Source organism: Silurus aristotelis (assembly GCF_946808225.1).
Source record: "Silurus aristotelis genome assembly, chromosome: 23".
NCBI classification, from domain to species: domain Eukaryota; kingdom Metazoa; phylum Chordata; class Actinopteri; order Siluriformes; family Siluridae; genus Silurus; species Silurus aristotelis.
In genome coordinates, this window is record NC_139596.1 from 12,434,574 (window position 1) to 12,461,944 (window position 27,371).

A 27,371-nucleotide genomic window follows, 5' to 3' on the forward strand; every position below is an offset into this window, starting at 1 on the left:
AAAGGTTGAGGTAAAAAAGTTGTAAGTCGAGATAAGAAATTTTGAGGTAAAATGTTGAGAAGGTGAGGTAAAACAAAGTTGAGGTAAAAAAAGTATAAAGTCGAGGTAAAAACGTTTGAGGTAAAATGTTGTGAAGGTGAGGTAAAATGAAGTTGAGGTAAAATGAAGTTTAGGTAAAAAAGGTTGGGTTAAAAAAAAGTATAAAGTCGAGATAAGAAAGTTTGAGGTAAAATGTTGAGAATGTGAGGTAAAACAAAGTTGAGGTAAAAAAAAATATAAAGTCGAGGTAAGAAAGTTTGAGGTAAAATGTTAAGAAGGTGAGGTAAAATAAAGTTGAGGTAAAAAAAAAGTATAAAGTCGAGATGAGAAAGTTTGAGGTAAAATGTTGAGAAGGTGAGGTAAAACAAAGTAGAGGTAAAAAGGTTGAGGTAAAAGAATAAAATATAAAGTGGAGGTTATATCGTTTGAGGTAAAATGTTGAGAAGGTAAGGTAAAACAAAGTAGAGGTAAAAGGTTGAGGTAAAATAAGCAGAGGTAAAAAGTTAAGGTGAAAATAAAGTTCAGGTAAAATGTTTGGATCAGGTAAATAAATAAGGTAAATAAATAAGGTAAAACAAATAAAGTCAAAAGTTCAGTTAAAAAACAACAACCACAAAATAAATAATTGAATAAAACTTGGTCGCGTGCATGGGGCGTGGCAGGTGGATGGCGTCATCGGTGTCTGGGTAAAAGAAAACCTGTACATTTGCCCTAAAATGACCACCCAGTCAAATGCACACATACTGTAGGCACATAGGGGTGAATGCAGCTCTACTGAGACTCGATCCTGATAGATTTCATGTCCATCACAGAGCTGAGCGAATCACAGACAGATGGCCCTCCTCCTCTTTCCAGCTGCAGACAGACAGCATGCCCACGACGCGCTCTCCTCCATCCACAGCATGCACACTGCTGCTATAGCCGTCACTCTGCAGGACACAAGCGGTGCTCCAGAGTGCACTGAACATCCCAGCGCAACATTACTCCCTCCGTCCGATCTGCCCGGTCATAACCGATACATATAGCCGGAATAACCGCATGTATGCAATGCGCCTTCTTCATCTTTCAGCTCTTCTGGGTAAGACTTTACAAATTGCACTATGCAATTACAGTACTGTATGTACAGACCATGATAGTGAACCCTGCCTCTGTTTGAGTTGCGGTCTGTTTCTGTCATTCTTCTTAATGCCATTTATTAGTTTCCTACATTTTGCATTTTAGCATCGCACTTAGCAAATAAAAGGCAAATAGACTGTACAATTAAATGTAATCAAACTTTTTTCGTTTGCCTTATAAGCGTTGCTTTTCTCTCCGCCTTCCAAGTTCAGCGTTACGCGCGTGCTTGTTCGAGTGTCTGTGAGCGCGCGCGCACGCGCACGTGTGTAAGTGTATTTGTGTGCGGGCATGTCACCAAAAAAAAACAGGAAAATCTGACAGTGTTAATGTTTTGAGGACGTTTGGATGCTCATTACTATAAAGACTGCTTTTGTTTTGTTTTGTATTAAAAAAAAAGCAAAAAACAAAAACAAACAAACAAACAAAAAAATGTCTATTATAGGAGTTGGTGTGACATTGCATTAATTAGCTGCACTGATAACTGTCAGTAGAGCGTCTTTGTGAGAATAGTAATACAAGAGTTATGAAAATAGTAAAACAATAAAATAATTGTCTATATGTATCTACAAACGTATAAATACACATGTATTATTATGTGTGTGTATGTTTAATGTATACTTATGTGTGTGCACACAGTGATGGTGCAGGCTGCAAGAACCTACCGGCATTTGCTGCCTGGATCCTGCAGCTTTGAGAGTGACACTTGTGGCTACACTTCGGATCCGATGCATGGTACCTGGATTGTAAATGAAGAAGGTAATACCACAAGGAATTCATGTTATGTCTTGTGCCAAATTTTTCCCTATTTTAATTTTACATTAAAAGTTAATTAAAAGCATATTAAAAGTTTTTTCTTTTATATGCATGTATTTATTTATCTATCTCCTCAATTACTCAAACTTGTTAAATGCAACTCTTATGGGACACTGGGAAAGAGGGACAACTTGAGCATCTGTCTGCCAATAACCCCACTATTAGTAGAGATAATACTAGATTTATGTGGTATGTGTGAGATTTAATGGGTTAAGATTAATATCATCATTGTACATGGCTAATAAGAGATTGAACCTGGAAAAGATGTTTTGCACTTTTTTTTACATTCTCAAGGTTTTTGTAGTCCGTGTATGTAATTGACAGGTACATGACTTTGGGACTAGAGGCAATGTGTGCTCCAATAGATACCACTGGTACCCAAATGGTGGACTAAAACTGATATGCAAAATAGCATTAAATAGCACAGGGCATACCCACCATATTCCTTGACCAGACACTGTCCATGCTGTTGAGTCTCTCCGGATGTGGTTCAGGTCAAACATTCATCAATGTGGTACGAAGGCTCTCCACAGAAGGAACAAAGCCTTCCTTCTAAGACGTTCTTCTGAGGTTAGCCTGGTGTGGGCATTTTGCATGAACTCAGTGGCCTGAGAATGCCTTTTTCCACAATGACTGAATCGTAGCTCAAAGAGCAGTGTCTGGCCAGGCCCTACAAGCATGCAGATACATACTGCCATCAGTTCTGTGACTAAATCTTCATTTAAATCTTGGTAGAAAGCAATGATTAGAGCAGGTTCATTGCATTTGCTTCCAACAACCAACATGTTGAACTGCAGTGAATGTTTTGCTGTGGTGCCCTTCCCATGTTTGAGGTTGAGGCAATGTTTCCCTGCTTCTTGGTCATCTTCTGGGCCATTAAACACCCCTGCAAAATTTGATCGTAAGCCTGCGTATCATCACCTTCATTCAGCCAAACACAACTGGTCTACTATACAGTTCACATGAGCAATAGCACCTTTGATTGGATCTCTTGACAAGAACAACCACGACCACTGCAGTAGAATGCCTTGACATTTGGGTGACACTCCACCATACTTAATGGTCTATACTATGCGAAAAAATGAAGTGAAAACCACCTTCAGCTGCTGGGAACTGCTAAAGGTTTTAACTGATTAGCAAGATACCCTGTTGTTCATACTTTACAAGACCCTTAGTTGTAGGAAACCAGTGCAGATTGCTGAAGTCTGCTTTTATCAGTGACGTCTTCAATCATGCATTTAGATGGACTTTTGCAGGAGCAGGTTTTGGCTTTCAGGAAAACAGACAACAAGTGGAAAATAATGAAAATGTCTAGGGAATGCTTGAAAATGAAGAAGGTCATGTGATCTTTAAATAAGAACTAGACATACACAAGACACAGAGCAGAAGTTGAAACACTGAGACAAGCCCCCATTGACAAAAGCCATGGTACATGGGACATAGACATAGACATGGTAGTGACATTGGCCACATGCAGGTTAGAATACTTTTGTGTTCAGTTGTGTAGATCGTATGTTGTATTGTGGACATTTGATTGGGAAGATTTAAGCTAAAATATTTTTCTACCTTACTGCAATTATAAGTTCATATGATTCATTAGCAGAAATCATTTTGTAAATATAAATATGGATTTTTTTTCCTCAGAGTTCAAAAGAGTGACCAAAATGACATGCAAATTAATATAGCCCTAGTCTGTAAGTAGCATTTATTTTTAGTCTTAGAAATAAAGTACTTTGCCTGTTTATATTTTTTTACTATTTTGTTAAAATTTTAAAGCAATTTTTTCAGGTCCAAAGTATATAAAAACCTTGATGTGTACATCCTGATGCTTGTAAAATTTCAATTCACCATTGAATAATTTGGAGACTTTTGACTAACTTTTTTTTACCTTATGTGCATAATACGGAAGCAAAATCAAAATGTAGCTGGTAGTAGCTCAGTGGTTTAGGCATTGAACTATGGATCAGAAGGTCACAAGTTCAAATTCCAGCATCACCAAGCTGCCATTGCTGGGCCCTTGAGCAAGACTCTTAAACCTCAACTGCTCAGTGGTAAATCGCTCTGGATATCGGCATCTGCCAAATGCCATAAATGTAAATGGTGGGCTATTAACCAATTGTAAAAGTGTCCTGGCTTCTGCTCGCACTCTTTTGATGTATCTTAAGGTCTGAAGTGAAATTTTTCACTTTGAATAAGTCCATTCCAATGCAAAATTAAATGTGATTGGTTTAGCCCATTAATATTTCCATTTTTGCGGTTTATTGCGGTGATGAGCCAGTGTCTCCATTAATTCTTGACTATTTAAAGTCTTTGTCTCATACCGAAACATGACTTTATCTGACATCATTAAACAAGTATTAGCTAACTTCCAATAAATCCTCCATTTGTACTTCAAATTGAGCCATTTTGGAACTCGTCCTGTGTGTAAGCTGGGTGTCTGACATCTTGTTTATAACCTGCTTTTGTAATTAAGGTCCATCTGTAGTTTGTCATGTAGTGTGTCCAAAAACAGCAGCTTGTTCTTTAATTTGTTAGGCAAGAATATGTTAAAAAAATTGAATATAATTCTTCTTTGCTTTCATTTCCAAAAAACATGTGCTGTTGCAAACAACAGCTGGCATTAAGACGTTTAGCTTGGACAGTTGAGTAATGGAGACAGAGACTTTACCAGTGGAGAAGAGATCCAAGGACATTAGTACATCAGAATCACCTTATAACAGGTCTTTTTGGTCTCCACCAGGCGGTCGTAACCACCCCGAATGGCAACATTTTATTGCCTTTAGTTTTGGATATGGTGCGGATGGGCCACATTGCCCTCAGTGGGGAGCTAAATAGTAGCACAAAACCCTGACTGGATTGTTGCTGTTTAGTTTCCTGGGCAACTCAAGGACCAACTGTGTGATGGAAATACCCACCATTTATTTTGAGTGCAGTTGAAAGCAAACGCCTGCAGCATGAAGCAGTTTTTTTCCACCTATAAATAAAGTTTATAAATCTGAGGTGCCTTTCCTTGTGGAGGATTGAGACCTTTGAGTTTATACTGTCATTGTTGATACATATGGTGGACCGGAGGACCTTTAAGGTATTGGTCTGGCAAAAATGAAATGAATTAGTAAAAAAAATCTTGAAAGTCGCAAAGTAACCTGCTCTGGTATCTCGAGGCACTTTTACACAGCTGCAGAAATCATTTGTAAGCATGTTGAGACATAATGCAGATTTCCATTAATCTTTTTTTCTGAAAGAGAGACCCGAGCAAGAAGGCTACTTCGGTCTCCTGCTAATCCCCTGCTTAATCTCCTGACATTGAGCTAATGGGACAGGAGTGTCAGCATGTACTGAGGTCAACATACCCCAGTTACTCTATACCAGGAGATCACTAAACCAGATTATCTCATTATCACAGGAATACTCCTTGCTCCATGTGCATTTCATTGAACTCTGCTTACAAATGACATCACCTCCTACTTGGTGTCTAGACTGGGTGTCTGGTGGTAAGGAAATCCTTATTTCATGACTTGGGAACTTCTGGAGCATGAAATTGCTTACACTCAGAGAGGAAACTGGTGCTTTTTTAATGGCCAAGTCAGCACTAATAAGAACTGCTGAATCTGTGTTTTTATATTATGGACTGTGATGCTGCTCTGGGTGCAGACAAATGATAACTAAGTACCTCTTTTTCCACAATAAAAGTGGCACCTAAAACACGTTACACTGAATGATAGCAACGATAGCAAGAGCTGCATTTGGTAAATGTGCTGAAAGCAAAAAAGACACACCCTTCAGAATACTACCTCTGTGAATAAAGATTATATTTTGCAATCCCTGTTTAGTACTTTTTTAAACAGTGCATTTTAGCGGCTTCTCAAATATATTTTGAGCAAAAGACTGAAAATTGACTAGGAATTTTCTGTAACCCCAAGCCTGAGCACCCCCACATTATATGTTATGTGCAGTATAAATAACAGCTACAAAGAGATCTTACAAAGGGACCATCTTTTTGGATGCATACACAGACATATCTGAGTATACTGTTTTTTCTCTTGATTATTTCTCACTCTCTAGTGTTCTGTATTGTTTAAAGGTTTATAATCACACTCTTAAAATCACCCAAATGAGGATGTTTTCTTTTTGAGTCTGGATCCTCTCAAGGTTTCTTCCTCATAACATCTAAGAGAGTTTTTCCTTGCCACAGTCATCATGGCTGCTCATCAGGGATAAATACACATCGTTCACCTTAACTCCTAAATTCTTTAAAGCTTCTTTGAGACAATGTCTGTTGTAAAAAGTGCTATAGAAATACATTTGACTTGACTTGACTTGACTTGACCTAATTATTTTCCATCACACTCATTATTCCATATTCATTAAACAGTTCTGCATATTTACATGTTTGTTTTCTGTTGGTACATGTGAAAGTTAACTTTTACATTAGTGCACTAATAATAATGTACCAGAATAAAAAACAATCTGCTAAAATTATTGAAATATGGTTTCTTTAAAAGCTGTATTCATATATAAGGATATTTTCTATTTTTCACTCGTGACATAGACGAAAAAACACAAACAAAAGAGGAGATCCTCTCATGTGAGTTCCTCTAATGACCACATCTGTAAATCAAATGACCTTGCATTAGGAGGCGAGCCGTCATTTGGGATCCCCCAGTAAACAAGTATGATTTCATTTATCAGACATTCAGTTCAGGAAAAAATGTAAAGCTTAAAACATTCTTTCTGAAGGTCTAAAGGTGTTCTAAAGGTGTTTGCTCATGAGCTAAATAAGAAAAACTTTAGCTGTGGTGCAGGAGAAGTGATTAGTTTAAACAGTACACGCAGTGATAAGAAGAAGAAGATAAAGAAGTAGGAGAAGAAAAAGAAGATAAAGAAGAAGAAGAAGAAGAAGAAAAAGAAGGGGTTTGTGATGGCATCTGGAATGAATTACTTTTACCAAATGGACATCTGAAGGTAACAGTCATGATTACAAACATCATTGGTAGTAGAAAGCATGACTACATCTCGTCTATAGTTACTTTATTTTTCACAAGCTTTATTTTTAAATGAAACCCATTTGATTTCAAATTTCTTTCTAAGTCGTTTCCATCATTCCAAAAAACTAAATTCTGGTCTGGGTTGCTTAGATGAACTCTGTTAATCATCATTTTTTATTTTTTTTTATTATATACTCTGAAGTGTGAGAAAAGTGCTTTTATAGCTCACACCTGGTTTCTGACATGCAGACTGGAGGACAATGTGGTGCAGTCTGGACCACACACATATTATCCATATCACCTCATCTTCAGCAATTAAGATGCATTAAATGCATTAAATACAGATGTCAATTAGGTGAATATCAGAAATATCATAAAAAAAAAGTGGATACCTATTTAACCATTTATACTCATAGGAGAGTACAGGAGTCTTATATACTTATCCCTTATATGAGGTGGTATCAACTAGTTGAGAGACTAGCTTTGTTTACAATAAAGTATGTTATTAATCCAAGTTTACACATTATCACCTTCAAAATAGTCCCCTTGCACAGCCTGCCTGCCACAATGTTGTTAAAACGGCAAGATCATGTGGATTGTTCCCCGACGATCATCATTCACAAGTTGCTGAATGGTTTCGATATTTTCGGGGGCTGAGCTCATTGAAGGTGTTCCTGATCTCCCGAAACACCTCGAATGATTAATTGCAGCATTGCCGTATATTAAACATATGTCATGTCAAATGTCTCCATGGCAGGTTTGCCCAGTCTTGCTCAGAATTTCACGTTTGCTCTTTGTTTGAACTGTTCTGCTGCCCATGATGAAATCGCAGACGTGATAACACACGTGGTAAGAATAGCACCAGTGGCACCATTAGTCTTGAAACATTTTGATACCACCTTGTATGACTATCACACATTTGGAAAAACATAATAGTCAGGAATATATTTGGATGCTGTATCAATAACAATTTCTCTTAACTGGACCTCCAATGGCATAGCCAACCAGTGAGGTCTAGGAAGACATAGTTTGCTTGGGTTGGTGTAGAAGAACTGGAGGAATGTATTGGGATAAACTGAAATGTAGACTACATGCGAAGCCTTCTTGCCCAACATTAGTGCCTGACCTACATTTAAGCTCTTGCTAAATGGCCATGCACATGAGTGTGAATGCTAGCTGTCCAAATCCTGTAGTTTAAGCAATGTAGCATTTACAAAGGGTGTACTACGTACTAATGGTATTTTGGAATTACATATTTATATTTAGGTATGCCCTGACAACATTTGATAAAATGCCTACAATCTTTTCACAGGTCGCTTCATAAATGCAGAGTCCTCACTGATGACTGGGACTGACAGAGCTATTTTGATGAGCCCTGAACTTGAAATATTTGAATGGAGCTGTTTACGTCTAGTGTACCAGATCGCCGGCACAGGCTCACTTCAGGTTCACTTGCGTCCTGATGGCGAGAACTTTGACCACCTGCTATGGACGATGAGCAAACCCTCGGACAGTTGGTTAATAGCCAGTGTGGATCTCTGCAATCTTTCCAGGGCCTACCAGGTACCAGCCGACACGGATCAGCTACCTTGCTGAATAAGGCAAAAGTATTCTCATTGTGAAAATGTTTGGGAAAGTGATATCACAGGATTAGTGAAGTGTGAAGTGTAAACATTTAGGCCACATTTGACAAGGAGGTAAAGGAGCTTTTAAACAAGCTATTTTAGTCCATCACTGTTTTTGCTAGGTGAAGTATTTCAGAGGGATTGTTCACTAAAATGAATTGCATTTATTGATTTTGAGCTTCAGCGAGCGTTAACTTTTAATGTTTATACTTTCGTGCAGATTGTAATGGATGCCAGGCCCAACAGAGGGTCAGGAAACAGCATTGCTATCTTTGAAATTCATATCATACCTGGTTACTGTATAGGTAAATCTTTTAAATATTTTTTGTATAGAATCCAGGTGTCTTCGAAGTGCAACGTCTTTAAACATTAATTTTAAAAGCATGGATTGGTATAAAGGAACTGCAAACAAATTAAAAGAATCGCTAACATGTAATATTATGAATAGCTACTGTATATAGACTATTCACAATATTAACTAAACCCAAGTATGTGCATTGCTCTGTTTTAGATTGTAACTTTGAGGAAGAACATTTATGTGGCTATCAAAACCAGTGGAACCCCAATGTAAACTGGTTATTGGGAGGAAGCCTCACTCGAGACTTATCCAAATATCCAATCGACAACACCATGACCAAAGACAGAGGTATGACTTTACAACAAACATTGTCTGGAAATCAAAATTGTTCACATCCTAGAAAATGGACAGCTCACTCAAGCTTTCCAAAATAATACATTTCTTCAAAACCATGGCCCTATGGTTCTGTGATTAATTAGTTGGACAGGTCACTACATTCTTTACTTATTTGTTCATCTTCAATAACCACTTGATCCTGGTTTGGGTCTTGCTGGATCTAAAACTAATTCCTGGCACACTCAGTGTGAGGCAGGAAAACACACTGGATAGGAAACCAGGGCACCAACCATTCACATACTCATTCCCTAGAGGTAAATGAGTGCAGCATAAACACTTACCAGTATGTGTTTTAAAGGTGGGAGTAAACTGGGGAACCTAGTTGAAGATAAATTAGGATTATACCTTTATTTATTCTACAGTGGGAAAATTTCTAAGCCCATGTGGACACAAGAAGAATGCAACCACAATTCTAAAAAATGTGAAATATAAACAAAAACTGATCATTTATAAATCCCATAAACCATATTTTATTTAAAATCAAAGATAGAAAACATATCAATTAATGTGTTTAATCACATACAGTTAATCTGCGATCGAAATGCATGAACAGCCAATGAAAGGTAATGAGCAGTACAGATAAAAGTACAGATTTTTTAATTGTACTGTAAAAATGTACAATTATTTCAAAGTCAAAATGATAACGGTATGTTAACTTTTAAAAGTATCTTTTGAAAGCATATTTTCATATTTTTTTAAGAATGGACAGCAAATAACAGTGAACAACCTAAAAAATCCTGAAAATTCTGAAAATGCATTATGACATAAAAAAGCAGCTGTGACTGTCAGAGCCAAAAATAAATAAAAGTCCAAAGTACAAATGATCACTTTATATGTCACCAGTGAAGATGCCCTGGCAAGCACACTTACAAATATTGGCAAAAGTTTGTGGACATGTGACCATCATACACATAGTTTATATGCTTGTTGAAAACTTTGGGAAGCTTTGGGAAGGCTTTCCACTAGATTCTGAGACATGGTTATGAAAATTCAGCGACAGGGCATTAGTAAGATTAGGCACTGATATTGGGGAAAGAAGCTTGGCACATTGTGATAGTTTCAGTTGATCCCAAAGGTTTTCAGTTGAGTTAAGGTCAGGGCTCTGTGCAGGACACATTCTTCTGCAAGTTTTTTCCAAATGCTACAACATGCAAAAACATTATAGACAATTGGGTAATTGGGGAATCCGACTGCGAAAGAATCACCTCTTAGTCTGATGGTCAGGTGTACACATATGTTTGGGCTTTTAAGGGTATTAAAAAAAAACCCAGAAAAATCAGTGTAGCAGTTCACAGTGAGATTGCAGGTTCGCTAGCTAGCCTTAATATCTCTTTTGCCAAAAAGCAACAGCTGCATCTGTCACAAGGAATTGAGAAGCTTTGGTGTTCTGATTATAATGTGGAATAGTATTTCATGAGATTCATGATATTTATTTGTATATTCTGGACCAGGTCGCTACATGTATGTCAGCTCACTTTATACCAAAAGATTCCAAGAGGTGGCAAAACTTGTGTCACCAATGATCACTATTCCCATGTCCGGCTGTTTGTCCTTCTACTACAAGAGGAACCAATCTATGGGAAACATCTTCTCAGTTTTCACCAGAGACCAGCTGGGCCACTACGAAGAGATCTGGAGGCCAGATGTGTATGCCACGTTCAACTGGAGAGAAGTGCAGGTGGACATAAAAGTACACCATCCTACAGAGGTCAGTATGAGAAATATCAGGTCTTCAGGGTGCATGGTAGTGTTGATTGCAGTTGGATTGTACTTATTGCTGTACGGTATACTGTATGATCTCACTCTTTTTAAAAAAAAAAAAAAAGGCAAAATCAGAGAAAGAGGAATATGTCAGATAGCTGGAGTCAGCTGCATTTCACTGCAACTGAAAATGTATTGCAGGCAACAGAACGTTCCACAAATGACAAACTGCTCAAACTGCTACAAAAATGACAAACTGCTAAAACAAAAGTCACACCAATGTTAGTTGGTTTCTCTTCAATAGTTAATCAAAGTTCCAGAAGTCATGTGTAAAATATTGCTTAAGTGTATATGTTAGTTAATTACAGAAGTGCAGAAAAGCAAGAGTAAAAGATTTATACTGCTGAAAGGATTGGCTTAAGCAGATCAGCTCAGTGTCTGTACTTCATGCTTTCTTAGCCAACTGTATGTTTTTCTAGCATTCTATCTTTACTTCGTTCACCTTAGTTTTCATAATGAATTCGGCCTTAGCAGGCACTGGAATGTAGGACAGCAGAGGAGTCTACTCATCAATCAGCCTATGAGCCCAGAGCACATGGAAACAAAGTGTCAGGGAAAATAAGCAGCTTTCAATGGCTCACACTTGCAGCAGCTCAGGGGCTCATTCTTCCTGGCTGTTGTGTAGCAAATGCAGCTGTTACATTTACTTGGCCAATAAACCTGATTCTGATTTAGTTTTGGTGCAAATGTAGTCACTTTGTGATGACTCGCTCTGTTCGATTGGTGTGTTCGAACACACACCAATCGAAATCCTGTTTTGTCAGCACCAGTTTTTCTTGAGTGTCAAACAGGCAGGCAGCTGATAAGGTACATGTGACTCTCATATCTGCAGAACACAATTTTTAAAACAAAGAAAAAGAAAAAAAGCCAGATGCTTGTAAGGCCAGATTTTATACACATGTAACCTGAAATAGTTTGGCATCCAAACCCTAATATCCACATTAGTGTACACAGTGGGTTTTTTTTATTCTCTTATCATTTTTCCTCCTTTTAAAGACAAGTAAAAACATCTTGAATATAGTCCAATGTATCTAGTATTATTTAAGATGTTAAAAAAATCTAATATTAGCTCATGAAACTAGACATTATTACGGCAATCATTTTACATTTTCCTGTTTTATTGACAGATTTTTTTTTGTTTCGATCTAGAAATAAATTAGCAAAATTATTTGCCAATAGAAAAAGCCTGTTCCAAGATTAAAGTTGCTTGGGTACTCATTTCAAGGTTGAATAATTTGGTTTCTTTTTCTTCTTCTTCTTCTTCTTCTTCTTCTTCTTCTTCTTCTTCTTCTTCTTCTTCTTTTGGCTTCTCCAATTAGGGGTCGCCACAGTGAATCATCCGTCTCCATACCCCCCTGTCCTCTACATCTGCTTCTTTCAACCCAACTACATGCATGTCTTCTCTCACCACATCCATGAACCTCCTCATTAGTCTTTCCCATTTCCTCCTTCTTGGTAGCTCCACCCTCAGCATTCTCTTACCGATATACCCCATGTCCCTCCTCTGCACATGTCCAAACCATCTCAATCTCACCTCCCTCACCTTGTCTCCAAAACTTCCTACATGTGCTGTCCCTCTAATAAACTAATTCGACTCCTGTCCATCGTCGTCACTCCCAACAAAAACCTAAACATCTTCAGCTTTGCTACCTCCAGCTCCACCTCCTCTCTTTTACTCAATGCCACTGTCTCTAATCCATACAACATCGCAGGTCTCACCACAGTCCTATAAACTTTCCCTTTCACTCTCGCAGATACTCTTCTATCACAAATCACTCCTGCCACTCTTCTCCACCCACTCCACCCTGCCTGCACTCTTTTCTTCACTTCTCTAACAAACTCTCCATTACTTTTCACTGTTGACCCCAGGTACCTGAACTCCTCCACCTTCTCCACCTCTTCTCCCTGCAACCGCATCACTCCACTGGCCTACCTCTCATTCACACACATGTACTCTGTCTTACTCCTACTGACTTTCATTCCCCTTCTCTCAAGCGCATATCTCCACCTCTCCAGGATCTTCTCAACCTGCTCCCTACTCTCACCACAAATCACAATATAATCGGCAAACATCATAGTCTTTGGAGACTCCTGTCTTACCTCGTCCGTCAATCTGTCCATCATCACTGCAAACAGGAAAGGGCTCAGAGCCGATCCTTGATGCAGTTTAACCTTCACATTGAACCAGATTGTCGTTCCTACTGCACACTTTACTGCTGTCACACTATCCTCATACATGTCCTGCACCACCCTCACATACTTCTCTGACACACCTGACTTTTTCATACAGTACCACAACTCCTCTCTCGGCACCCTGTCGTACGCTTTCTCTAAATCCACAAATACACGATTCAACTCCTTCTGTCCTTCTCTATACTTCTCCATAAACATTCTCAAAGCAAATAATGCGTTTGTGGTGCTCCACCTTTGCATAAAACCATACTGCTGCTCACAGATGGTCACCTCTTCTCTCAGCCTGGCTTCCACTACTCTTTCCCATAACTTCATGGTGTGACTGATCAACTTAATTCCCCTGTAGTTACTGCAGGTCTGCACATCTCCCTTACTCCTAAAGATCGGTACCAGCACACTCCTTCTCCATTCCTCAGGCATCCTCTCAACTTCCAAAATCTTGTAAAACAATCTGGTTAAAAACTCTACTGCCATATCTCCTAAACATCTCCATGCTTCTAACGGTATGTCATCTGGTTCTACTGACTTTCCACTCTTTATCCTCTTAATAGCTGCTCTCACTTCCTTCTTACTAATCCTATCCACTTTCTGCTTCACCATCTCCACACCATCCAACCTTCTCTCTCCCATCCAATTTTCCTCGTTCATCAGCTGCTCAAAACACTCCCTCCATCTTCTCAACACACTCTCCTCACTAGTAAACACATTTCCATCTCCATCCTTAATTGCTTTAACTTGCAGCACATCCTTCCCAGCTCGGTCCCTCTTCCTGGCCAATCGGTACAAATCCTTTTCTCATTTCTTAGTGTCTAACTTCTCATTTCAATTCCTCATATGCCTTTTCCTTGGCCTTCACCACATCCCTCTTTACCTGCTGCCGCATCTCCTTGTACTCCTGCCTACTTTTCTCATCACTCTGTCGATTCCAATTCTGTTTTGCATAGTTCTCACTCTCTTCCTCTTATTCTTCACCTCCAAAACCATCCTACAGACCGCCATCCGATGCTATCTAGCTACACTGTCCCCTGCCAACACCTTACAGTCTCCAATGTTCTTCAGGTCGCATCTCCTACATAGAATATAGTCCACCTGTGTGCACCTTCCTCACACTATATGGTCCTCCTTCTCCTTAAAATACTTATTCACCACTGCCATTTCCATCTTAACATCAGATGTCCACAGACTTTTTGTCCATTCCTCTTGCTAATAATTCTTGCAGTGTCATAGAGTTGACTATACAGTTTAAACTGTGAGATTTGTGCAATTTATAACACACCAGAGGTGTAATGCAGTATCTATTGTATGTATTTAAACTTCAAGTGGGCTTAAACTGATTTGGTTCTCAGAATATAAACAAGCAAGTCACATTATTTTTTACTACCATGTCGTATCGCAAAAAATATACATTCATGGTATTGAATGAATATTTTCTTTGCTCTTTTATCTTTATAAACTATTTGACCGTTTACCCTTATTTATGTAAAAGACTGATCAAATCTCAATCACATGCCATGTGAACCTTTCTGCCAAGCTGCCTGGAATAAAAAAAAGAAAAGACAATGAGAAAGTGTTGCTCCTATTCATATGTGCATCTCTTTAGCATACATTATTGTATATGTTAACGCTGAGCAATGTAGTCATATTCAATTACATTTCTAAAAAACACAAAAATATAATCTCTCAACTTTCAGGTTGACACTATGATAGATTTGTATATTTCAAACCAACACTTCAGTGTAACGTACTTGGATTTTAGCCTTAAATGTGTTGCATTTAAATTGACAAGCATATGAGTTAATGTTTTGGTCTGAAGGAGAAAGTTCTGATTGTTTTTCGTCATCTCGGGGTCGTAAACAGCTTGCAGAAGTCTTCTTTCGAGTTTGAGTTTGTGCAGCCAGCACTTCTGTCCTATGTAAATAAAGAGAAAGTATTTCAGTGGGGTCCGGATATCATCTCTGGCAGATGGTGTTCGGTGTCTATAGTTCTCCACAGCTTTTTGTTTTCATACTGAAGTGCTCATAGTTTGAAGATACAAGTAAACTGGTTCTTTATAGCAAAACTCTTTAGTACAGTTAAGGGACTGTGATGGAGTTTGTCATGTTTGAGCTTTCATTTTTGTGTGTATTTTTTTTTTTGTGGATCAAGGTGGTGTATGAGGTAGCGTTCAACAGTCCTAGCGGTGGCAGTGTAGCTGTGGATGACATCTCCTTTACCCCTGAGTTCTGCCACAGCACAACACGTCAGTATAGGCATGTTTCAGAATGACTGATATCCTGTTCAATGCAGCTCCTCCTTATTCAGATCCTACACTGTTTTCACTGTTTTTTATCACAAAAAAAAAGTACATATGATTATAAAAAAATATATATAAAAATAAAAAAAAATGGAAGGAAAATGTTTGTCACTTAATTTATTGAACAACAACAACAAAAAAAACTCAGAAAATCCACTTCTGCTACATTTCTAGGCTGCATTTTCTCTGTTATGATTTGACCACAGTTTGATTCCATATTAATGTGTTTAAAACTGTTTCCAGTCTTAAGAGATTTAGTAAACAGTAATAACTGCTGCTCCTCAAGACAAATCTGTGAACCTCGTGGACAGTGGAGACACGTTTGGAGACTTGTACACTTGCCATGGGTTTTCTTTTCCCACACATGCAGAATACGTGAACAAATTTTAAACATTAAACAGCCAGGAAAGTCCCCTTAGACTCAGCATTTTGATGGATTTTAAACTCAAAACATTTTCTCTTTGCCTGATGACTAATGAAGCTTTTTTCTTCTGGAACTTTCCCCCACAGAGCCCACCTTTGACCCCTCTGTGGCTAACTGTGATTTTGAGAAGAATCTGTGTCAGTACTATCAGGAGCAATTTGGAGGCACTGTGTGGAACAGAGTGTCTGTAAAACCAAATGTCTACAGGATCGGAGACCACACGAATGGCGAGGGTATGTGGTGAGACGCTCTTAAAACCAACAACAATCCAGCTGTGCAAATCAGTATCTATGGAAAAACTACTTATTTAGTCAACATACAATACATTAAAACCATGTATTTTAAATAGTTGCCACACAGTATTCATTTCACAGTGTGAAGCCACTGCTGGGATTTTGTAGTCTAAATCACTAAACACAAACTGAGAATGTTATTGGCAACTGACAAGTACACTTTTCAGAAGTACTGAAAATATTTACAATATGCCTAGAAGACATTTTTTCCACAATGGCTACATGTTACCATAACACTGAGCTGAGACGGCAAAAACCAATAGCATATTTACTATGGATGACTTTTGCTTGAAAGAAACTCTTTAATTAGTTCTATATGAAAACTTACCTGTTGGTTTCTTTATTTAGCCTTTTTTTTTTTATTCATTATTTTTTTTATTTCCACCAGAGAGTTATTCACATGATCTTTTAGGCTATGTGTTCTCGAAAATTTTGCAGGCAGGGGCCCCTTTAACTGCAAATAAAGGCTCTTCTATAGATATCTATAGATACTGTATACATGTATATATTCATTTTATGAACATGATACAATAATATTAAACTCACTGTTTGTTAAATCTCATAAGAGTTGGTACCAAAAAGTTTCCAGACTAGTTTTGTAACATGCCAACAGATGGCAGTACAAGACTGAACGCATAGTCACAGGGAGCACCGACCTTCACCACGTGCATTACCGCGTCTGCGATTTCATCATGGCCAGCAAGTTAGAACAAAAAGCAAACATTTAATTCTGCATAAAAATTAGCAAATCTGCCACAGAGACTTATGACATGATCTGGCAAGTTTACAGCAATGCCGCAATGAGTCGTTCGAGGTGTTTTGAGCGGCACATGCGCTTCAAGAGGCAAAAAACATTACTGGAAGACGACAAGAGATTAGGAAGAACTTCAACAAACTCAACCAAGTGCATGCTCATCATCTTTTATGACATTTGCAACATTGTGCATTGAGAATCCGTCCCAAGGGACCAGACCATCATTAGCGAGTTCTACTGTCAGGTTTTATGGCGTCTGAGGGAGGACATTCGAAGAAAGTGGACGAATCTGTGGCAATTAGTCTCAAAATTCTTTGATACCACCTTGTATGTGTGGAATTCATGATTCATAATTATGATATATAATAACGATAATGATAGTTGTGATCTCATACTACCTACGACTTTAGTTCACATAGATATCCCCCCCCCACACACACAGTTGCACTCGATGCACTTAATGTAGCACACACACACATATACACACACACACACACACACACACACACACACACACACACATTTTTTTGCAAATCATTGTTTTAGGTATATTTCCCTTAAAAGTTTCCTCAATACTTTGTGCTCCAGGCTGGTTCCTCCTGGCCAACACTCGTTTCAGATCCCGCATGGGTTACGTGAGCCGCCTGCATGGGCCCTTCCTGCCAGGGAATCACAAATATTGTCTCCGGTTCTATTATGCACTTCATGGCTTACGAAGAGTCGACAACAGCCTGGCTCTGTATGTTTATGATGAGCAGGATGTAGCCCAAGCTAAGATCTGGACAGTGTCTGAGAGCTCCAGAGACGTGTGGACGGAGGTGGACGTTACATATCAGAGGCCAATGCCAACTAAGGTAATGAAAGTTGAATTCTATGGTTGTGCAAAAATTACATATGGCTTAAATAAGAGAAAAAAAGATAAATGCATTGAGAAGCCACAAAACATTTGTGATTTCATTCAGTTTATATTGTTGCTTTGATGTAACTGTCAAAACAAATCCTTTCATCAGTTTTATCAAGAACAGGCCTGGTTGTGAAATGGAAGCGGAAGTTCACAGTGATTGATGTAGGTTTTGTATCTACCTTTTTGATGACAAATTAAGTTAGAAAAAGTTGTGACAGGATATTTTGTAGAGTAAACACTGAAAAACAAGTCATGCTGTAGTTTCAACGCAAGATAAGAAACAACACCTGGGAAAGACCTGGGCCAATTGTAATCAAGGTTTTATAATAAATTACTTGGAACTAAATTCTTGTAGTAATCCTGGGGATTCAAGATGTTATTTGTGAATAATATATGAAGACGATAGGTAAAGAGTTGAGCCAAATCTTCCCCGTTTTGGATATAAGACGTAAAATTTGAAAATGAACATCCACTATAAATATCTTGCATATCAATATATAATCACTATGTGATTTCCAGTTGCACATAAGATTAGAAGACTTCCAACATTACACATAAAGCTGTTTGACTCCCTACTGATAGCGATGCCTGTGGGACGTAATCTCTACTTAAATGAAGCAGCGTGATGCAGCAGCGCTTTAATCCTTTAGTCTCTCCAGTTCTCTCGCCTTCTCGTCTGTGTAATTAGCTTTCCAAGCTTTAACTTCGATGTCAGTTCTAGCTACGTCATCACTGTAATTCTGTAATTAAGCACAACTGCTTTGTGTAGCTGCATTGCATTATGGACCTTTGGATAAATTTACAATATCGATCATAAAATCATCAATATGGCATTGAATGTGGCTAAATTAACCAACCATTGTAACTATGCTAACATTTACATTTACGGCATTTGGCAGATGCCCTTTATTCAGAGCGACTGTCATTCATACAATTGAGCGGTTGAGGTTAAGGGCCTTGCTCAAGCAGCTTAGTGGTGGTTGGATTTGATTTCACAACCTTCTGATCAGTAGTCCACCATCGTAAACACTGAGCTACCGCTTCCTCTAGAAATGACAATGGATGTCCTCAGAGCAAAGGACAACAGCTCTGGGGACAGTTCTCACAGGGTTAATGAAAATACACTTCCCAAAATTGCACATCATAAATGTCCAAGTGAGATTTTATATTTCATAGTGAAGTTTGCCACAAAGATGTCTACATAGTACATAGTTACTTCCCTTTTCATAGTGTTCTCATGCTAGTATGCATGCCTACATATATATTAAAAAAAATATTTTATTGTTTTAGCTGTAATTCTCTTTGGTAGAAATTGACTCTCATTGCATTCATGTATAAACTCTATTTTAGATCGTGTTCGTCAGTATCTGCAGAAACCTCTGGGACTGTGGGCTTGTAGCTCTGGATGACATCAAGGTCACTCTTGGGGACTGTAGCCTCACAGCAGGTCAGACTCATAGAGTTTATAGGTGCATTTTTTTTTACTTTGCTAAGAGTTTTTCTTTGGCGTTTGACGGTTATTTAAAAAAAAAAATAGTTTTTTACATTTTCTTTTAAAAATACACAAACAGTAAACAAACGATGTAGTATTTAGAAGATTTTGCTAAGTAAATTAAAGGAGCAAATATACATACATTCAGATCAGTTTTAAGCAACAACAGTCTCTGTACAGCACCACAATTAGTTTGACTCAATAAAGATCAGGGCCTGTTGGCAGGGGTGGGCAGGGGTGGGCTTAGCCCACCCAGTTTTGTGTCTTGTGCACCCAATAAAAGTTTAATTTGATTATTTTAGCCAATGGAAAATATAACCCAGAAAATACCAACATGATTTATAACTTCTGATTGGGCGCGCGGTCTACAGCCAAACCCGCCCCAGCAGCACAGAAAATATTTTCACCCCTCGCCTCACACTACTTTCAGTTCAACATGCTTACAAGCTTTAGCTCTATGATTACCTTTTAAAAAAATGGACATGTGTGATGTATGGTATTTTAAGCCTATATAAACAAGCGTAGTACTGCATGTGTCTGTAGTGATACTGCTGTTAGCACATCAGAGGCTGCTGGTTAATTTCATTATCATTTTTTTATAATAATTTTTGTGGCAAAAAAGATGTGTAGTTATTTAATAACTAATACTATCTTTGGTTTAGTAATGAATTGAGAAAAATGAAAAAAACCTTTAAAAAAAAGAAAAAAAGATTTATAAATGTGAAGAAGGGAACTTTTTTTTAAACATTTTGTACTGAAGTTCAAAAATAAGCTTGATAAGACATTTTGAGGGGCAGTGGCCCAAACAAAAAAAAAAGGGGGGGACTAAGGATGTAAATATTCTAAATATTGTATGATGATTTAGGCTAGTGAATGCATTTTTGTGTTTGTTGTTTTTTTGTCTACAAAGTGTGCCGACAACAGCAAATTTGGTGTTATTTATATTGCATGGATCTGCTTTCAGCTTTAATTCCTTGGCTAAAAATGTTATTGCATTCATTGTTTAGCAGTTGCAATTCTTTTTGATATAGTCTTTCCTTTGGAAAGAAAATGCCATAAAAATAAATAAATAAATAAATAAAATTATAGGGTGTTAATATTATCATAATTTGCAGAGTAAAACTTACAGGTAATCCATTAGTTAACAAGAAATATATTTATCTATCTGCACTTACCTACTAAATGTATTAATGTAGCTCCATGTTTTATTGCTATTCTGAACTGAATGTGGATTGGAAACCATGCAACCAGCAACATCGATGCACTGTTTATTATATCATTCTCTCTGCAGTTACAGAAACCATCTGCTCTTGTGAACATAGACATAAAATGGGCTGTGGTTGTTTAACTGGACTGAAATGGACTATTTATTTTTCTCCACTAGAAAATAAGTAGTGGAAATATTTTACAAAAAAAAACAAAAAAAACAAGCCACTTCAACTGATAACACCAGAAAAAGTAGTTTATAGTGTAATTGTAGCTTTGGACTCTCATTGTTATTGTGAAAACCCCAGTTCAGAGTCAAAACATCTAAAAAGCATCTGTCTAACGTTGCATATCATTTATTTGCGCTATTTTTGTGCTGATTTGTGCTGTAAAAATGATTGGTTTGAGATATTATATATTAAAGTCTTTGCCCAGAAATAATGATGCAGTGTGTTCAAATCAATTCTGCTGAGATGTGTCTTTTTGATGTACAAACATTCGCACATGTTTTCGTGGTAAATATTGTACAATCAGGAAACCTATGTATAAAATAAACAATAGTTAGGACAATGTTAAGTCTAAGAACAGGAATAGAAAAAATCATGTCATGCCCTAGTCTTAAGGGCGGGGGATTCCGTGTTCAGAGAAAGCAAAAATCCAATCAAAACGAGAACAAAAATCAATAAAAAATCATCTTGAGGCTTTGCACACTAGAGGTCCTCGTTCGGGCGTTACACATATGAAGAGGCCATTTTCTATAAGAAGGAATTGCTTCCAACTATAACGACAATCACAGAGAATTCACAATGACCACGATACATTTTGATCACAAACATCACAAATTTATTTGCTTTATGCTTTCAGGTCCCTCGAGGCCGCCAGCAGGACACTGTTACTTTGAGACAGGAGACTGTGGATATACTCAGGAAAAAAAAAGTAAGAAAGCACACTGGTTACGGAATAGGGGACCAACACCTACATCCTACACAGGGCCCAAGGGGGACCATACCTTAGGGGTAGGTAAGTCAATATACCTGCCTGATGCTTGTTAAAGTACATTAGACCTTTGTGTGTAATTGCATCGAATTTTTGTGTGTCTGCATCATCTAACTATCTATTTCATATTTGCTTTATGTATATTTCCAGTACAACAGCAGCATTTATTTTATCTATCTTGTCATGGCTTCTAAAGCAATCTAACTCATATGATCATGTCTCGAAGGTTACTACATGTATATTGAGGCATCCCATATGTTGCCTGGACACTCAGCACGGTTGGTGACGCTGGAGCTTCGGGGTTCGTTCAGGACACAGTGTGTAACCTTCTATTATCACATGTATGGTACGGGTATGGGTGTTCTCAACGTCCTGCTGCGACAGAAGGATAAAGTCAAAGAGACACTGCTCTGGAGCCGACAAGGAGAGCAGAGTATCTCCTGGATGAAGGCTACTGTTGATTACGACTGCTTTACCAAACACAATGTGAGAGCATAGAGGCACATTTACTCTCTCTCTCTCTCTCTCTCTCTCTCTCTCTCTCTCTCTCTCTCTCTCTCTCTCTCTCTCACACTCTCTCACTCTCTGTCTCTCTCACACTCTCTCACTCTCTGTCTCTCATACCACACACACACACACACACTGATTTTGTTCACTGATCCAGAAGCTATTGGTTTAGCGATCACATGGTACATGAAAGCGTTAAGGATAGTGGGAAGGAGAAAATGTTTTGGACTTACTCATGGTGTGTTGAATATAGAGAATGAAACTTCCTGATGCTCCATTGATCACAGTAGACATCAGTGTGGTTACAGTAGATTAGTGCAGAAAGGAAAAAAAATTGTATTATGCTTCTTGGACTGCTTATTGTTATTTCAACCTAAAACTATGTCGTCTGACTGAGTTTTATCAAAGTGTATTCAGGGGTTAGGAGTTTACTGGCATGCTTCATTAATATAAAAAGTAATACATATTTAAAATGCATAGCATAACACGAGTGTTAGATTAAAGTTCATACATAATTGGATGCTGTACAGTTTTATACTGATCCAGTTACTTTAGAAATATTAAAGGCGTTCTTAAAGCCTAAAGATCTATGAAGTTACTGAGCATCTAAATAACTATGAGAATGGATTTGTACTGTAATTAAAATAACTGGTTAGTTGTGTATTTTTTTTGCAGTGGCTTAGAAATGCAGTTGGCATAAACACTTCTGAATTTAAGAATATATCATAAGGACTATGATGAACGCACATTTGGAGTCACTCATATGAGGATGATTTCTCTTTGAGTCTGGTTCCCCTCAAGTTTTCTCCCTTTATACCATTTTATGCAGTTTTTTCTTGCCACTGTCACCACTAGCTTTCTCATTAGAGATAAACTATTAAGCAACAGCTTAAAGGCGCTAAACTCATTCAGGTCAAACATCATAAACCTTTTAACTCTATCTTGGGACCATGTTTATTGTTCTAGAACAGAGAGAGCAGCACAGAACTTCTTCTTGTCGTGTATAATAAGATTGGAGGCAGGTGTTGAAAGACCTTCCTCACATTCCTTCATGCTGAACATTTTGAACCTATTTAAATGTGTATGTTTGCACACGTGGACTACAAAATTCTGTGCCTGCTTTTTCAATATGGGTGAAACATGGAGAATGAGACCCTTAATGCAATACACTGAGTTATGTTAAAATACTTGAGGACATTGTTTAAGGACATTATATTTAAAAGTTTAAACCTCCTGGCAGAGGGAACTAATCTGTAAGATAACATTTCATGATATTTGTCTGATTTCAGTCAGAACAGATTGTTGCTTATGTTTATTAGTTTTAGAAAGTGACAAATCATTTACATGCAGATTTTGAAGAAAGAAACTGTAAAGACAGATGAATTACAGCAAGCCTTTATGGGCATGTGGGGAAAAAAATGGAGGTGAAATTAACGTATTCACTTCCCGAACATCTAAAATGACCTGTGTGACTACAACATTTACATCAGCGTTTACATTACATATATATGTTTCCATTGTTGACATTATTCTGTAGTGATGAGCAGAAGATCGTAAACCTATATATAAAATACAGGGGGAGTTAAAAGTAAATACGCATTAAAAGTATTTGTACTACAAATTTATTGAAGCAAATTGTACATGCACTTTTACATAGGACAATGAAAGCGTCAACCAGTTTCTTCAAATGGTCATGAATGGAATGCACAGTCAGTAACCCACAGCCGCCAAGTCCTCCAATGTGCGAGGCCTTTGTCCTGTAAACCTCCTCCTTTGCGTAGCCCCACAGGAAAAAAATCACATGAGATCCGGATCTTCTTGGAAGCCATTCATGAGGTCTGCGTTGTCCCAGCCAACGTCCTGGAAAATGCTGGTCTAACCAAACACAGTAAGAGCAAAATGGGATGGCGCACCATCCTGCATAAAAATAAGGTTGCCAAGTTCTGTAGCCAATTAATATTGCCTATTTACTTTTCACCCACCCTGTATTTATCCGGAGTGTGTTAATGTTTGACCACCATTCTGTGAAAGAGACCATGGTTCCACCTGTTAGTAAAGTTACCTTTGTGCACAACATACTTTTCATCAGAGCAGCTGTCTCAAATAAAGGAAACATTAAGAACGGAACTGGTAGCTCAGTGGTTAAGACTCTGTGTTACTGATCGGAAGATCAGCGGTTCAAGCCCTGGTATTGTCGAGCTACCACTCAGGGGCCCTTGAGCAAGGCCCTTAACAATCTGTGCTCCAGTGGTGCTGTATCATCCCTGACCCCAGCTTCCTAACATGTCGGGATGAAAAGAATGTCTCTAAAATATATATGTGACAAATAAAAGCTATTCTACTGTAACACAACAGGCCACCCATCTTGAAACCTGTGTCCTAAATGATCCCAACAACTGTTTTCCAAGGCATCAAAACACCAAGTCAAGTGTTTTTTTATTTTTTGTATTAATAATTAATGCCATTTCTTTATATTGCTTGCATTCATCAGAACAGAAAGTCGTTTCTCCATGACCAGGGTGCAACACAAGAATGTTCAAAGGTCAAATACAGAATATGAGACATTTACTGTATGGCATTCTGCAGGCGGAAAGTGCTGTGAAACAAGTGCAAAACAAAATAAACCGAGAACACTACACGAAATAGGGGCACTATTTAGTCGTGAAGCAGCAACAAATCTAGCCGCAATATTGGAGGAAAACATGTTCTACATATAAAGTGTCACTTGCATCTTTTGTAATATAATGGTGTGGAGTAGTATTAAGTCAAACCGGGTTGGGTGTTTGTATAGCCCCGGTTAGCACTCGGCTGCAGTTATTGTATAAGGTTTCAATGTTTTAAAGGTTTTTAAAAAACAGGGTTGAGGCAAAAACGAGAGAAAACAGAAAGATCTCTAAAACAGAGCATTATTTCAGACTGTGTTGAGTTCTGATTAATTTGTTTTAACTGTGTCCATCCTTTGTTTCTTTACGGCAGATTATATTTGAAGCCATCAGAGGCCCTTCACTAAGAAGTGACATTGCTATCGATGACATTGTTTTCCAAACAGGACCATGCGAAGGTGTGTATGACTGCTAAAATCCGGTCTAGCCGAGGTCCAGTTACTGAAGGTCTAGATTAAATGAATATAGAGTAATTATCAAGCTAGGTTTGTGCATAGACCACATAGGTGACTCTATGGCTCTTATTTTTTTAAAGCTTGCATAGAGAAAGTTTTGTTTGTATGTAAGAACCACCCAGTAAGCACAATGAAAACTAGCATTTATCATAAATGCAGACACAGGTTTACAAATTCCAAACTGCTCTGTGCAGAGCTACACTCATTTACATGATAACCACCTAAACACCATATGGCAACCGACTTCTCTTTTAAAGGCCTAGTAGGCTGTGCATGGCACTGCATGTTTCAGAGCAAGCAAGAAGTCCAAGATGAACCTCACTGAAAGTAGAGCAAAATAAATAACGGTTTATTTTAGCAGTGTTATTAGAGGCTTTGTATAAAACATAAAAGTCAAAGTATTTTATGTCTAAAACGCCCCAGTTCGATTTAGAAAACTTGCAAATGGTATAAAAGCTCCGGTTTTCCTTATCATATTTCTCTGCTGTATTTGGAAATGTAATGTTTTGCAGCGTGAGTGATATTAATGCATGTAAACGGTGTCATTATTTGGCTCAGACATGGGTAGCAAATGCCAAACTTGTCTCCAATTTCTCACTGAAATGTGCTGCGTGGCTAAAAGCTCTAGCAGACTCAGACTCAGACTGCGCGAACAAGTGAAATCAGTTAATGCCATTTTTAGATGTATTTTATATACATTTCATTTGTGTCACCTGTCTGAACCAGAATCAGTAATTAATCCTGGCACGATTGACAGTAAGTGTGATTAACACTCTTCTACTATTAGGGGTTTTTGCATACAAACATGCATCTAAATAAGTTATGAACAAGACTCTGTGTGTGCATAGTTAACAAATGAAGAATCATATCCATAATCTTACATTGGAAAGATTATATAGATGTTGCACTGGTATCAGGGGGCATTGCCAGCTCTAGTTAACAGGGGGATGGAGGTCACATAGTGACGATATAATTACTCTTTAATACTGTATTTATTATAACTTGACAGATATTAGTTTAGAAACATTTAATAGCGCACAGAGCCAATAAAGCTCTCTGAAATCTGGATTGCGTTCCAGAAATATAAACGGAGTATAAGCCTGTGATACTGCAGCTGTTATACTCAGCAGGTGATGTTTGATACGGGTCTGGCTAACATCCAAATGTATTCCATTAGGTATAATGGGCATGTCTACAGGTAAGAACGAGTGTACAGGCCTAGCACATGGGCACGTGTGCCAGGATTAGATTTAGTTCAACAGTATTTGGTTGTAGCTTTTCCAAGCTTTTCAGTGGAGAACGTGTGGCAGCATCCTATGCATAAAAAATGGACAGAGCAACAGGGTATTTCAGCAGGGGTTTCCTCCTCAGGGCTGTAGTACTGTACTGTAGTACTGTAGTTAAACTTGGATGAGTAGCCATAAAGTGATTCATGAAACTTTAGCATGCATTACCATTTTCCACTCGGTTTCTTACTCCTGTCCTGTCTTCCTTCACCTGTAGATCTCGAAGACAGCTTTTCCTACTCAGGCTTTTCTGAGGACTTCAATGAGATTGAGTACTGAGCAAGGCACTGGAAGAGTTTGCGTCTAGTTGTGTGTTGCTTTGCACGACCAAACTGAGAGACACATTTCTTTGGTCTTCTTAGTGGAACATGTTCATTTACATGATGGTCTTTTTATTTTATTTTATTTTTATTTTTACAGATTTCACAAGGACAGCTCGGGAACTGTTCTTTTATACAACTAGCTTATGCTTTTTGTATTATAAAGGAGCAGTATGTAACTTTTTTAGGCTTCTGCTTGCCTGCAAGGGTGATTGCATCTAAAATTAAAAACACTGACAAACCCTTATCCTTGCTGTTTAAACTTTATATGCCTTATTAGCCGTATTTTAAGGCTAAAGGAAAGGAGCTATTTCAGAAACGTATTTCTTGGCATTAGTGTGGATAGGTTTTTAGAAGGAAACCAATATTAGATATAGAAGCACTTTCATATATCACAGACTGCAACTTTGATAGGTTTTCTTTATTGACATCACCCAGCATTTTACCTTTATTATTATTATTATTATTATTATTATTATTATTATTATTATTATTATTATTATTATTATTATTATTATGTTTTACTGGTGTTGCTGAAGTGAAAGTTTAATT

The 27,371-nt window shown here is 37.9% G+C and overlaps 1 protein-coding gene across 2 annotated transcripts; it reads left to right on the forward strand.

The window, feature by feature from the left end:
- Window positions 1–772: 772 nt before the first annotated feature.
- mamdc2a (MAM domain containing 2a) lies at window positions 773–27,066 on the forward strand. Of its 2 annotated transcripts, XM_083526711.1 has the most exons (14): window positions 780–1,117; window positions 1,792–1,911; window positions 8,266–8,516; window positions 8,799–8,883; window positions 9,090–9,224; window positions 10,724–10,980; window positions 15,372–15,465; window positions 16,030–16,176; window positions 17,579–17,844; window positions 19,245–19,341; window positions 21,457–21,612; window positions 21,815–22,074; window positions 25,072–25,156; window positions 26,717–27,066. In XM_083526711.1, the coding sequence occupies exons 1-14, from the start codon at window positions 1,078–1,080 to the stop codon at window positions 26,776–26,778; spliced, it is 2,055 nt and encodes a 684-aa protein (XP_083382837.1). In that variant the 5' UTR covers window positions 780–1,077; the 3' UTR covers window positions 26,779–27,066. The 2 variants fall into 2 exon arrangements, with proteins under 2 accessions (XP_083382838.1, XP_083382837.1); XM_083526712.1 differs by lacking the exons at window positions 25,072–25,156; window positions 26,717–27,066 and having other exon boundaries at window positions 773–1,117; window positions 21,457–21,608; window positions 21,815–22,017.
- Window positions 27,067–27,371: the final 305 nt, after the last annotated feature.

Bases quoted from the DNA above. Each gene is read 5' to 3' on its own strand.
- mamdc2a (XM_083526711.1), top strand. From the start codon at position 1,078: ATGTATGCAATGCGCCTTCTTCATCTTTCAGCTCTTCTGG. The intron at 15,466-16,029 runs GTCAGTATAGGC...TTTCCCCCACAG, and splicing joins GTTCTGCCACAGCACAACAC to AGCCCACCTTTGACCCCTCT. The intron at 22,075-25,071 runs GTGAGAGCATAG...TCTTTACGGCAG, and splicing joins ACTGCTTTACCAAACACAAT to ATTATATTTGAAGCCATCAG.